The 14291-nt window shown below is 38.4% G+C and overlaps 1 protein-coding gene across 3 annotated transcripts in view; it reads left to right on the forward strand.

Annotated features, from left to right (window-relative positions):
- OPHN1 (oligophrenin 1) overlaps positions 1–14291 on the forward strand; it is a 560040-nt gene that overhangs the window by 498247 nt on the left and 47502 nt on the right. For all 3 annotated transcript variants that reach the window (XM_044235858.1, XM_044235860.1, XM_044235859.1), the window contains exon 21: positions 9194–9520. In XM_044235858.1, the coding sequence (XP_044091793.1) occupies positions 9194–9520 (327 nt within the window). The remainder of the gene's footprint in view (positions 1–9193; positions 9521–14291) is intronic.

Below are 14291 nucleotides of genomic sequence, written 5' to 3' on the forward strand. Positions count from 1 at the left end.
TGTATGAGTTCTAGAAGTTTCGAAGTGGAGTCTTTTGGGTTTTCCACATATAGTATCATATTATCTGCAATGAGTGATAGTTTGACTTCTTTGCCAATTTGGATGCCTTTAATTTCTTTTTGTTGTCTGATTGTTGAGGCTAGGACTTCTAGTACTATGTTGAATAGCAGTGGTGATGGACATCCCTGCCATGTTCCTGACCTTAGCACAAAAGCTCTCAGTTTTTCTCCATTGAAAATGATATTTGCGGTGGTTTTTTCAGAGATGGCATTGATGATATTCAGCTATGTAGCCTCTATCCCTACACTTTGCACAGTTTTAATCAGGAAAGGATGTTGTACTTTGTTGAATGCTTTTTCAGAATCTATTGAGAGTATTATATGGTTCTTGTTCTTTCTTTTATTAATGTGTCATATTGATTTTCGGATATTGAACCAACCTTGCAGCCCTGGAATAAATCCCACTTGGTCGTGATGAATAATCCTTTTAATTTAGTGTTGGAGCCTATTGGCTAGTATTTTGGTGAGAATTTTCACATCTGTGTTCCTCAAGGATATTGGTCTGTAATTCTCTTTTTTGATGGGATCTTTGTCTGGTTTTGGGATCAAGGTGATGGTGGCCTCCTAAAATGAGTTTGGAAGTTTTCCTTCCATTTCTATTTTTTGGAACAGTTTCAGGAGAATAGGAATTAGTTCTTCTTTAAATGTTTGGTATAATTCTCCTGGAAGCTCTCTGGCCCTGGGCTCTTGTTTGATTGGAGATTTTTGATGACTGCTTCAATCTCCTTACTGTTTATGGGTCTCTTCAGGTTTTCTATTTCTTCCTGGTTCAGTTGTGGCAGTTTATATGTCTCTAGGAATGCATCCATTTCTTCCAGATTGTCACATTTGCTGGTGTATAGTTGCTCATAATATGTTCATATAATTGTTTGTATTTCTTCCGTGTTGGTTTTGATCTCTCCTCTTTCATTCATAATTTTATTTATTTGGGTCCTTTCTCTTTTCCTTTGGATAAGTCTGACCAGGGGGTTATCAATCTTATTAATTCTTTCAAAGAACCAGCTCCAAGTTTCATTGATTTGTTCTATTGTTCTTCTGGTTTCTATTTCATTGATTTCTGCTCTGATCTTTATTATTTCTCTTCTCCTGCGGGGTTTAGACTTTCTTTGTTGTACTTCCTCCAGATCCTTTAGGTGTAGGGTTAGGTTGTGTATTTGAGACCTTTCTTGTTTCTTGACAAAGGCTTGTATTACTATGTATTTTCCTCTCAGGACTGCCATTGCTGTGACCCACAGATTTTGAAGTGTTGTGTTTTCATTATCATTTGTTTCCATGAATTTTTTCAATTCTTTAATTTCCTGGTTGACCCATTCATTCTTTAGAGGGATGCTCTTTAGTCTCCAAGTATTTGGGTTCTTTCCAATTTTCCTCTTGTAATTGAGTTCTAGCTTCAGAGCATTGTGGTCTGAAAATATACAGGGAATGGTCCTAATCTTTTGATACCAGTTGAGACCTGATTTATGACCCAGGATGTGATCTATTCTGGAGAATGTTCCATGCGTACTAGAGAAGAGTGTGTATTCTGTTGCTTTGGGATGGAATGTTCTGAATATATCTGTGATGTCCATCTGGTCCAGTGTGTCATTTAAGACCTTTATTTCCTTGTTGATCTTTTGCTTAGATGATCTGTCCTTTCAGTGAGGGGAGTGTTAATCTCACCTACTATTATTGTATTATTGTTGATGTGTTTCTTTGATTTTGTTATTAATTGGTTTATATAGTTGTTTGCTCCTATGTTAGGGGCATAGATATTTAAAATTGTTAGATCTTCTTGCTGGACCGACCCTTTGAGTATGATATAGTGTCCTTCCTCATCTCTTATTATAGTCTTTGTCTTAAAATCTAATTTATCCGATATAAGGATTGCCACCCCAGGTTTCCTTTGATGTCCATTAGCATGGTAAATTGTTTTACACCCTCTCACTTTAAAACTGGAGGTGTCCTCGGGTCTAAAATGAGTTTCTTATAGACAGCATATTGATTTTTTTTTTAATCCACTCTGATACCCTGTGTCTTTTGATTGGGGCATTTAGCCCATTTACATTCAGGGTAACTATTGAGAGATATGAATTTAGTGCCATTGTATTGCCTGTAAGGTGACTATTATTGCATATTGTCTCTATTCCTTTCTGGTCTACTACTTTTAGGCTCTCTCTTTGCTTAGAGGACCCACTTCAATATTTCCTGTAGAGCTGGTTTGGTGTTTACAAATTCTTTTAGTTTTTGTTTGTCCTGGAAGCTTTTTATCTCTCCCTCTATTTTCAATAGTAGCCTAGCTGGATATAGTATTCTTGGCTGCATGTTTTTCTCGTTTAGTTCTCTGAATATATCATGCCAGTTCTTTCTGGCCTGCCAGGTCTCTGTGGATTAGTTTGCTGCCAATCTAATATTTTTACCATTGTATGTTACAAACTTCTTGTCCCAGGCTGCTTTTAGGATTTTCTCTTTGTCACTAAGACTTGTAAATTTTACTATTCGATGACAGGTGTGTACCTATTCTTATTGATTTTGAGGGGGGTTCTCTGCACCTCCTGGATTTTGATGCTTGTTCCCTTTGCCATTTTAGGGAAATTTGCTACAATAATTTGCTCCAATATACCTTCTGCCCCCCTCTCTCTTTCTTCTTCTTCTAGAACCCCAATTATTCTAATGTTGTTTCGTCTTATGGTATCACTTATCTCGCGAATTCTCCCCTCGTGGTCTAGTAGTTTTTTGTCTCTCTTTTGTTCAGCTTCTTTATTCTCTGTCATTTGTTCTTCTATATCACTAATTCTCTCTTCTGCCCCATTTATCCTAGCAGTAAGAGCCTCCATTTTTTATTGCACCACATTAATGGTTTTTTGATTTCTGCTTGGTTAGATTTTAGTTCTTTTATTTCTCCAGAAAGTGCTTTTATTTCTCCAGACAGGTATTCTCTAATATCTTCCATGCCTTTTTCAAGCCCAGCTAGCACCTTGAGAATCATTATTCTGAACTCTAGATCTGACATATTACCAATGTCCATATTGGTTTGTTCTCTAGCCTTCGGTACTGCCTCTTGCTCTTTTTCTTTTGTAGTGAGTTTTTTAGTCTTGTCATTTTATCCAAGTAAGAATATATGAAGGAGAGAATAAAATACTAAAAGGGTGGCATATACCCCAGTAAAATTTGCTTTATCCAAATAAGAAGAGACTTCAAGTCATGGGGGGAAGAAAGACGGTAAAAAGAAGTTCAGGAGGGGCGCCTGGGTGGCTCAGCAGGTTAAAGCCTCTGCCTTTGGCTTCATGATCCCAGGGTCCTGGGCTCCAGCCCCACATTGGGCTATCTGCTTACCAGCTCCCCGCCCCCCGCCTGACTCTCTGCCTACTTGTGATCTCTGTCTGTCAAATAAATAAATAAAATCTTTTTTAAAAAAAAAAGAACAGAGTCACCCACTTAATTTTGGGGTATTTTGGTCTCTTAGAAGAAACTACCTCCCAAAATTTTAAAGAATGAATATATATATGTATACACACACACACACACACACACACACACACACACAAGAAGGGTAAACACGATGAAGAGATGGAATATGACTATAAAGATGAAAATTTTAAAAAATTTTCTAAAAAAGGAGTTAAGATAAGTTGGTTGGGAGAATAAAGAAAAAGAAAGTGGAGAGAATTTGCTCAGGCTGGATACTAGAGCAAAGCCCTGTGCTACATTTAGGGTATATTTTGATCTATTAGAAGTTGTATCCCAAATTTTTTTAGAAGAAAAACCCTATGTGTATACAAAAAATAAAGTTAGATACAATGAAGTATAAAATATGACTATAATAATGAAGGATCAAAAACATTTTTTCATGAAACGTATTGTTAAGGTAAATTAGTTAAAAAAGGTAAAAAAGGAAAGAGTAAAAGTTAAAAAACTTCTAGCATAAGAAAAAAATAAAATGAAAAAAATTAATTAACTTTGCAAGACTAAAGAATCATGGGGAGAAAGCCATGAATTCCATGCTTTGCCTTCTCCTCCTCTCGGATTTTGCTGTTCACCTTGGTAAGTGAACTTGGTCTTGGCTGGATATCTTGCTGATCTTCTGGGGTAGGGGCCTGTTGTGGTGATTCTCAAGTGTCTTTGCCCGAGTCTGAATTGCACCACCTTTACCAGGGGCCAGGCTAAGTAATCTGCTGGGGTTCCGTTTCGGGAGTTTTTGTTCCATGAACGGTTTCCGTAGTGTTCTGGAAGATGGGAATGAAAATGGTGGCCTCCCAATCTCTGGCCTGAAGGAGCTGAGAGCTCGGAGCCCCACTCCTCGGTGCGCCCTCCGAGAAAAGTACCCAATCACTCCCATCTCCCTGGCCACCGGCCATGCTCTGAGCTCACCCGGCCTGTGACCAAGCGTCTCTGTCTCTGGCACACAGCCCTTTCTGGTGTCTCCAAACCCAGCAGATCCCTGCAGTCGTCCAGGGGGGTCTCCCTGGATCTTGTGGGATCCCTGCTCAAAGAGCAGTGGTCTGACTGTGCAATGGATCACAGTTTAAGGTAACCCCCCAGTTGAGAGCTCACTCCTTGGTTCTGTCTCTGTAGCCGGCTTCCCCCACTAATACTTGCAAGCTCTGTGACACTCTGACTCTGCCAATCTTTCTGTGACCCCATGGGACCTGAGACTATGCTGTTCCTGTGTGGGTTTCACCCTGGCTTAGCCTCTGGAGCGATGTCCCTCAGTGGAGCAGACTTTTAAAAGTTCTGATTTTGTGCTCCATTGCTCCACCACTTGCCAGGATCCGGCCCCTACCCCCATGGTCTATCTTCTCGTCGCTTTGGATTCACATCTCCAGAGGTCCTACCTTTGAGAAAGTGGTTGATTTTCTGTTTCTAGAATTGCTGCTCTTCTTCTCTTCACTCTTCTGTTGGATTTGTAGGTGTTCGGAATCGTTTGATAAAATATCTAGCTGATCTCCTCCTTCCTGATGTCACCTCAGCCTGCTACTCCTCTGCCATCTTCCAATTATCCCGATTAGGTGATTTTGAGGCTCTGATCACATTTTTTAATGTTTTAAATTAAATTAATTTTTTTAATTTTATATATTTAAAAATATTTTTATATTTTAAAAATATGTTTATATTTTTATTTTGTTTTATATAAAAATAATTTCATTTTAGTTTTTCAGTGTTCCAAGATTCTGTTTATATACCACAGGCAGTGCTCCATGCAATTCATGCCCTCCTTAATACTCACAGCCAGGCTCACCCATCCCCCCACCCCCTGCCCTCTAAAATCCTGTTTGTTTCTCGGAGTCTACAGTCTCTTATGGTTGGTCTCTCCCTCCAATTTCCCCCACTTCACTTTTCTTTTTCTTCTCCTAATGCCCTCTGTGTTATTCCTTATGTTTCACAAGTAAGTGAAACCGTATGATAATTGCCTTTCTCTGCTTGACTTACTTCACTCAGCATAATCTTGGGTGAACCATGATCTTTCACTCCTCCAAATTGCTCTGTCTGAAATTCACTTTCCTACTTTTCTACCTATTGCATTACTTCAAGGCCCAGCTCAAATGTTACCTCTTTTATAAAACCTTCTTCAGCCCCTCCAGACAGAATTAGAAGGTCCTCCTCATAGCACTTATTTGCATGATTCTACTTGTATTATAGTAACTATTATTTTTCTCCTGCTGCACTAGTATGTTACATCTTGAAGATTCTTCCTACCACTTACCCACACATAGAAGAGAGGCCCCCCCCATTGGCTACTTGCCTATTTGTGAGGCCTCCCTGTCAGTCCTGATCCATTCCCAGTTTTCTGCAGTTTCTGAAGCTGTTCTATGTGTTTTCCTGTGGGAATTGATGGCTGGTTAAAGAAAGAGAATGATACTAAATTCTTATTATCTATAGTGGAATAAACTCTCTTCAAGAAGAGTGGACTCTGGAAACAGACTTCAGACTTTGAAAACTGGTTCTGCCGCATTAGTTTTGTGACATTGAGCTTGTATCAGTCTTAGATTCCTTATTTGTAAAATGAGACTAATAAGGGTTCACTACTTTATAGAGCAGTTTTGAAGATAATGGTGAGATAATCTTTGTGAAGCACTTAGAACAGGACTTGGTGCAGATAAAGTGCTCAAATAATGGTATCTATTACCATCATCATCACTATCATTATTATCATCACCATTTTCTCATTTTGTCAATAATAATTCAGCATATTCCAGAACCTAGAACTAGTTTCCCTTGGCCGAAGGTCTTTTTCAGAGTCCCCATTGCTGCTATCATTGCATCCCCTATTTCCTTGAGTCAGGAAATGATCCTTTCTCATGTGGAAAGTAGTGACCTCTTTGAGACTGTATATGTGGATCATCTTTATGAGATTGGACTTCCCTAAATGTACTGAGATGGTAACAATGCTGTTATGGACTGTAGGGAACAGCCAACCCCTGTGGTGTCTTCTGAAGTAGAGCAGGGATAAAATTTCCTAGGGCCTTTCTACTAGAAGAAAGTATTCATGTAACTGAGGTTTTGGGCCTAAAAATATTTAGGCACATGAGAGAAGAAATTCTTGTCACTGTTCCCTTCATTGTTCTGAGAGGGTAAATGTGGTTAAGGTTACTCCTAAATGCTAGAGCTTTGCAGGCTACCTCAGGCTTAAGGCATGTCTAGTTGCACGTGATCTAGTTAACATGGCTCCTTTGTGCTTATGTCCCTACTATTATTTGTGATCCTTCGGTAAATTTTTGCTTGAATGTTCTATTCTTACAGCAATTGTGCTAGAATTAATAAAAGCAGGACTGTATACCTACCTTGGTACAGAGTAGGGAAATTATAGAGGGAATCCTTTTGGCCCTGATCCCTATAATGTTGGCAGCACTGACTGGTGACAGGTTCTCAAGGAGAAGAAAGTTCTCTGGGGGAGAAAGTCTTTGCAGCAAATCTTAGCCCTTCCTTCCCACATAAAATCTCTTGCTTCACTGCCCTTTTAGAGCATAATAGCATAAATAATAACTAACAATTATAGAGTGTTTATTATGTCCCAGGCACTGAAATAAGTATACAATCTCATGTAACCCTCACTACAACCTCATGAAGTAGTTACTATTATTACTCCCACTTTACTGAGGAGAAAACTTGAGGTATAGAGAGATTATGAATTTGCTTAAGGTCCTACAGTTGATAAAAAGCAGAACTGAGATTCAAACCTGGCTATCTGACTCCAAAGCCTGCATTTCTTTTAACATTTTACTATGAAGAGTTTCAAACATAAACCAAAGTTAAAAAAAAAAGTATAATGTACTCCCCATGTGCCTACCACCCAGCTTCAACATTTACCACCCGTATGCCCATTCTTATTTCATCTGTACTCTTACCCACATCCCCAGTCAAGACATCATGTATGTCATTTCATCCATAAATTTTTCAGTATATATCTCTAAAAGATAAGGACTTTTTGAAACCAAAATTAAAATACCATCATCATACCTGAAAGAAAATAAAATAAAACAAACAGTAATTCCTTAAGAGTGCTATCTAGTCAATGTTCAAATTCTCCATATTTTTTTTAAAATCAGGATACAAAAAGATATATGTATTACAACTGCTCAACATGTTTCTCAAGTCTCATTTAGCTAACAATAACCTCTATTCTTAACCACTGCACTCTAATCTAGGTTTTCTATTATGAAGAAATGTGACAGTTTCCTTACAGCAGGAGTTCTCAATCAGGGATTAACAGCTTTAAGGGACTCTATGAATCTCTTCAAATTAAAATTAGTTTTTAAAATTTTTCATGTATTTGTGTGGGTTAATTTGGCTGTTATTAAAGTCTCAAAGTCTTAAGTAAGACTCATAACAACGGTAAAGTAGATACTATTGTCACAGAAAATTGTGGACCACAAAAGCTAAGGGAGGAACATAAAGTGGCTAGTTGGAGGTTTCTTCATGAGGGTGGAGAATGAAGTTAAATTCTGTTGTTTAACTTTAAATTTGAGAGATTTTAACAAATTACTTTTGAGAGAAATAGAAATAGTTAAGGATTGACTAATGTCTCCTAAAAAGATCAGGGTTATACTTGGGGACTCTTAAGACCCATCCATCCATCTATGTCTATCATCTATCTATTTATTTATAAATAATCTTATTTTATTTTTTCAGTGTTCAAAGATTCACTGTTTATGTACCACACCCAGTACTCCATGCAATACATGTTCTCCTTAATACCCACCACCTAGTTTCCCCATCCCCTCATCCTTCTCCCCGTTAAACCCTCAATTTGGGGGCACCTGGGTGGCTCAGTGGGTTAAAGCCTCTGCCTTCGGCTCAGGTCATGATCTCAGGGTCCTGGGATCAAGCCCCGCATCAGGCTCTCTGCTCAGTGGAGAGCCTGCTTCTCCTCTGTATCTGCCTGCTGCTCTGCCTACTTGTGATGTCAAATAAATAAATAAAATCTAAAAAAAACCCCTCAATTTCTTTATCAGATCCACAGTCTCTCATGGTTCGTCTACCCCTCTTATTTCCCCCTTCATTTTTCCCTTCCTTCTCCTAATGTCCTCCATGTTATTCTTTATGCTCCACAAGTAAATGAAACCGTATGATAATTGACTTTCTCTGCTTGACTTATTTTACTCAGCATAATCTCCTCCAGCCCCATCCATGTTGATACAAAAGTTGGGTATTCATCCTTTCTGATGGCTGAGTCATATTCCATTGCATATATGGACCACATATATATGGAGTCATATTCCATTGCACAAATATATGGAGTCATATTCCATTGCGTATATGGACCACATCTTCTTTATCCATGTTGAAGGACATCTTGGCTCTTTCCACAGTTTAGCAATTGTGGCCATTGCTGCTATGAACATTGGGGTACATATGGCCCTTCTTCTCACTAAATTACATATCCCTTTGAATAAAACATCTTGGTATATCATGGTTTTACTAAGTTGTGGTGAAAATAAAACTCTCATCTTGTAATGAATTCCCTATTTGATGGGATCTGTGACTCCACATGGGTTGGGGTAGGTAGAGACTGATTATGCAAGTTATCAGTGATTTGTTCCACAATAATAACTCCATTGAGTGTGTGTAAAATTTTTTGATATTATATGTGCATTTATAAAAATGAAATGGTAATAAAGTTAGCATTAATCTTCCCTCTTTTCACCACCTTTTCCTAGACGAAATCCAACATCAAACACCCAATGGTATTATCACCAGCAGTATAGAACCCCCGAGGCTACCACAATACCCAAAATTGCCTATTCAGAGGAGTGGGGAAGCTGACACTGGGAGGAAGTCTCCAAGCAACTGGTCTGTTTCAGATGGCAAGTTGGAGTCCTGTCCTGAAGTGGATGTAGGGAAGCTGGTGTCTAGGCTGCAGGATGGTGGGACCAAGTCCATACCAAAGGCCACCAATGGACCTGTACCAGGCTCTGGGCCCACAAAAGTCCCCTCTTTCCACATAAAGAGACCAGCTCCTCGGCCCCTGGCTCACCACAAGGAGGGTAAGTGCTTGAGAATTCCATTGGAATCAGAATTGAAACCAGCAATTTTGCATCTTAAGATCTTTCTGAGATTGGAGATAATTAAATAGGAATCTAGTTCCAATTTACTGTCACTAATATTGGAATTGTGGGTAAGAACATAAAAACCATTCACAATAATCACTGGAGTGTAAAGCTAATGAGGGTGGGGATTTGGGACCTGCTTTATTTACCTCTTTATCCCAAGTACTTAGAACAATGTTTGACTGTCACAAGGTAAGCACTAATTGTTTGTAAAATAAATTGATAATAATATTTTTATCAATGTTATTATTGCTGCTGTTGCCATTGAATATCTACTGTATCCCTGGCACTGTACTAGATATTGACAAATTATTTCTGATCCTTCACCTTACTGTGAAGAACACATTACTCTTTTTCTTTTTTTTTTCCCAATTTATTTATTTTCAGAAAAACAGTATTCATTATTTTTTCACCACACCCAGTGCTCCATGCAAGCTGTGCCCTCTATAATACCCTACTAGAAAACTGAGGATCCTAGAGCTAAGTGACTTGCCAAAGGTTCACAGTTACTAACTGGCAGAGCTGGAATCTCAGTCTTACCAAGTGTGGCAGGTACCAAAGCCTGTGTTATTTCCAATAATTCAGAACTATCAATTCATATAAGAAGCTTTGAAATTCATGAACTAGTGGATTCTCATTCTCACTTTTCAGATTAGTCAAAATAGGGACAAACGGGCACAACTTCTGCAAAACTCTGGACTTTCTAAATTACAAATCCAAGATGTGGCTGACTTTGGTAAATTTAATTCGAGACTCGTGTTTGGAGGTTGGGGGCTAATCCAGAGGGTATCTGGAGGGTGGTACATAATTCTATGAAGATAATATGATATAATGGACAGAATATGGACTTTGATATCATAAAAGCTCAGACCCAAATTGTGACTCTTTTACTTTCTAGCTAGATGACCTTATAAAAATGTGCCTTGATTTTTATCCTGTCTTGTTCCAGAAAGGATTTAAGGCTTTCACAATATAGAAAATATAAGAACTTAAAAATAGTAAGAATAATTTATTCAACAAGTATTTATCGAGTACTTGCTGTTTGTCTAGCCCAATTCTTGGTATTGAGGACATAAGAATGAATAAGACATACAAGGTCCCTACTCTCTTGAGACTTATATCGGGGCTTAGCAAACTATGACCTTAACTGAAAAATATCAAAAGAAAAATAATATGTCATGACAAATGAAAGTTATATGAAATTCAAATTTCTGTGCCCATCAACAGATGCACACCACTTCATTTACATATTGTGTAAAGCTACTTTCACACTAAAACAGCAGAATTATGTAGTAGCAACAGATATCTTATTGCCCACAAGTCCTAAAATATTAGCTATCTGATACTTTACATAAAATGTTTGCTGACTTCTGCCTTAGATTCTAGAGAGTGCAGGTGAGAAAAAATGAAGCCAAGAGAGGGGGAAAAAGGTAGGATAGTAGGGATATGGAAAGAATGAAGTTAGTCCACAAAATGTTTGCTGTGAAGACTTACACACTTGCCAGAACAGTGTCACAGATTTGACTCCAAACTTTCTAGAGAAAATGAAAAGAGAAAGAACTTAATAGTCATATAAATCCATGGTCTTAAGGTAATAATAAGCAAGTTGTTCAAAAAAAACACAACTCATCCATTTTTGAAGCCAAAGAATACTTCTAAGAAGCATTTTATCTCAAGGATTATTGCATATGGGCTGATGACATTGTCTCTGGTCACAATTCAGTAAAATCTATTCTATGGGAGTCTGATATGATTTCCACTAAGTAACTGACTATGAATTCTTTGTCTTGACCCAGTGATGCGTCTGTCTGTATGATTAATGGTTATTTAAGATCTGTGCACCTTGGTTTCTATATCTGTAAATAGGATTAACAGCTCATCCCACAGAACTATTGCTAAGGTTAAAAGAAATAACAAAATATCTGTCATATAACCAATATTCAAAATATGTTATTAATTCCCTTTCTCTGCCCTTCCTCTTCCTAAGATTTTTCTATTCAGGAAAATAGCCAACTAGAACCGGACTTCTATGTAGACACAATTTCAAATTATAGGTCATGTGTTGACCTTCACATCAATCTGTTACAGAGTTGGGTAACTCAAATTATATTCATCACAGTGAAGTTTGTCTTGCCTGCTGCCAAGCCTTGAGGTCAGCTAGATCCTATAAATTTAGCACACACAGTAACTTAGCCCTCTTTCCATCATCTACTGCGAAGTTAAATTCCAGATGCATTCCCCTTCCCCTTTCTCCACAGTCCTGCTCCAGACTTCTGGCAGCAAGTAACAGTTTCAGTTAATGTAAGTACTGATCTTACTGTCCAGTATCAGCCAGAATATCTAAATTTGGGCCACATAATTGCCTGCTTTTGCTTTCTATCTTAAATCAGTCAGCAACAGACTAGTGTGATGCAGCTTTTCTCAAGGCGCCATGCCTCCAGCCTTAGCTACAGAAGACAGAACTGAGGTAGTGGTTCTGGCCTTGGTGGAAAATCAGGCAAACTTCTGCCTCCTTTTTTTTCAAGCTTTTATTTAAATTCTAGTTAGTTAACATACAGTGTAACATTCATTTTAGGAGTAGCATTTAGTGATTCATCATTCACATGTAATACCTACTGCTCATCACAAGTGCCCTCCATAATATCCATTACCCATTTAGCCCATACCCCCCACACACCTGCCCTGCAGCAACCATAGTTGAGAGTCTCTTTTATGGTTTGCCTCTCTCTTTATTTACCCCTATGTTCATCTGCCTTGTTTCTTAAATTCCACATATGACTGAAATCATATGGTACTTCTTTTTCTCTGACTTATTTCACTTAGCCTAATGTGCCCTAGATCTACCCACATCATTGAAATGGCAGGATTTCAGTTTTTTTGATAGTTGAGTAATATTCCATTGTATATATATATATATATACCATGACTTTTTTCCATTCATCGGTCAATGGACATTTGGGATCTTTCCATAATTTGGCAACTATTTATAATGCTGCTATAACAATCAATATCCTAGAGGAGAACACAGGTAGAAACCTCTTGGACATTGGCCATAGCAACTTCTTACTAGATAAGTCTCTGTAGTTGCCTCTTTGAAGTTTGCTCACTACTCACCTCTTTCTCCCTCCCTTCCTCCCCATTTTGGCTGTTACTCCAGTGATAGATTCCAGGCATCAGAACAGATATCAGTTAAGAAAAGGCTATAAAAAACTCTGTCCTGACATATAACTCTTAGTTGTTAGCTCCAAGTGCTGGCCAGCAGCCTAAATGACAGTCAGAGGGAAGGAACTGCCACCTGAGCTGACCCACTCTGCACCTTCCAGTTGTCACTCTATTTCAGCTCTTTTTATTCAGAGCTTTACCTACATGTCAAGAGCCAGCGCAAGGCCTCATTGCTTTAGTGATCCAACTGTGCCACTGTCTTGTCTTCCATCTCCATCCTTTGTATCAGTCCAACATTTGAGTGGACTTGATATTCTTTACATTTTTCCTCAGCATTAAAAATAGCAAACACAAGCTGTGTGTTAAATTACATTGTTCTATGGCAGTTGGCTTAAAATAAAATCAAAATTGTTTGCTGTTATAATTTTGTCAAGGACTTTTTTCTGTTCCAGACATAGAACTGGATACTTTCTCTTTTTTTATTGTATCTAATTATGAAAAACCTATGAGATAGTCTCTTTTTTCTTCATTTCACATTTATTTCCCCATTAAGGAAAAACTGAGGCTTAGAGAAGTGAAACAACTTTCCAGAGTCACCAACGTTGTAAGATAGGAGGACAGAGCTTGAACTTTGGCTTCTTGAGTATCACATTTTTATTTCTTAAACAGCTTTAGCTACCTTCTCCTTTATATTTTCTAAGAAGCATTAGCTGTTAAGAGAGAAAAATTATACAAGCCAATATCCTGTCCTCTCTTGATATCACTGCTTCTAACCAGGCTTGGCTTTGAAGAGGACTTTTCTCTAGTTTCTACAAAGGGACTTAGGACTTTCCTTTTGAGAATAAGGTGGGGAAGATATCTCTTTACCTGCATTTGTTCATGTATTCAGACATAGTGCTATGCAATGGGAGAGAAAGAGATGAGAGGCCATGCATGGTCTCTGCCCTCCAGAGGTTCATGGCGAGGCTGGCATGTAAGCAACCAGTCCCAATCCAGTATGACCCATGTTCTGATGGGGGTGAGAATGAATTCCTGTTGGAGTATGGGGCAGGGAGCCCTTCACTCTGCCTTAGGTTCTGAGATAAAAGTGAAGGATATAACTACACTGGAAACCTATAATATATGTGCTTAGGAGCACTTCTTAGCTCTTTCTTCTGCCTTGACTAGAGAGAAAAGACTGCATTCTGATGGTGTGTTCTAGGATTTGGAGAAAGCATGCTTGTAAGGCCTTGCTCAGCCACAGGGCCATTAATTCTCCACTACGGTAACTATTTCAATGAGTAGCATTTGCATCTGCTCCAGAGGTATTAGAAACAGACTTGTTCTTGAAATAATTGGCTGCGCTGGCCATTATTCACATTTGGTTGTTTGAATTCATTATGCTTTAAAATCTGCTGCATTTGGTTTTAATTCTCTGCCTTTCCTAGAGCCTAACTCCCAAGTGATCCAAAAGAGTAATTAGTGGCTATAGGAGTAGAGAGGCTTTCAGGTGAGCATGGCAGAATTTCCTAGAAAGTAAGAGATGATTCTAGAAAATTGGAAGAAT

Source organism: Neovison vison, chromosome X (assembly GCF_020171115.1).
Source record: "Neovison vison isolate M4711 chromosome X, ASM_NN_V1, whole genome shotgun sequence".
NCBI classification, from domain to species: domain Eukaryota; kingdom Metazoa; phylum Chordata; class Mammalia; order Carnivora; family Mustelidae; genus Neogale; species Neogale vison.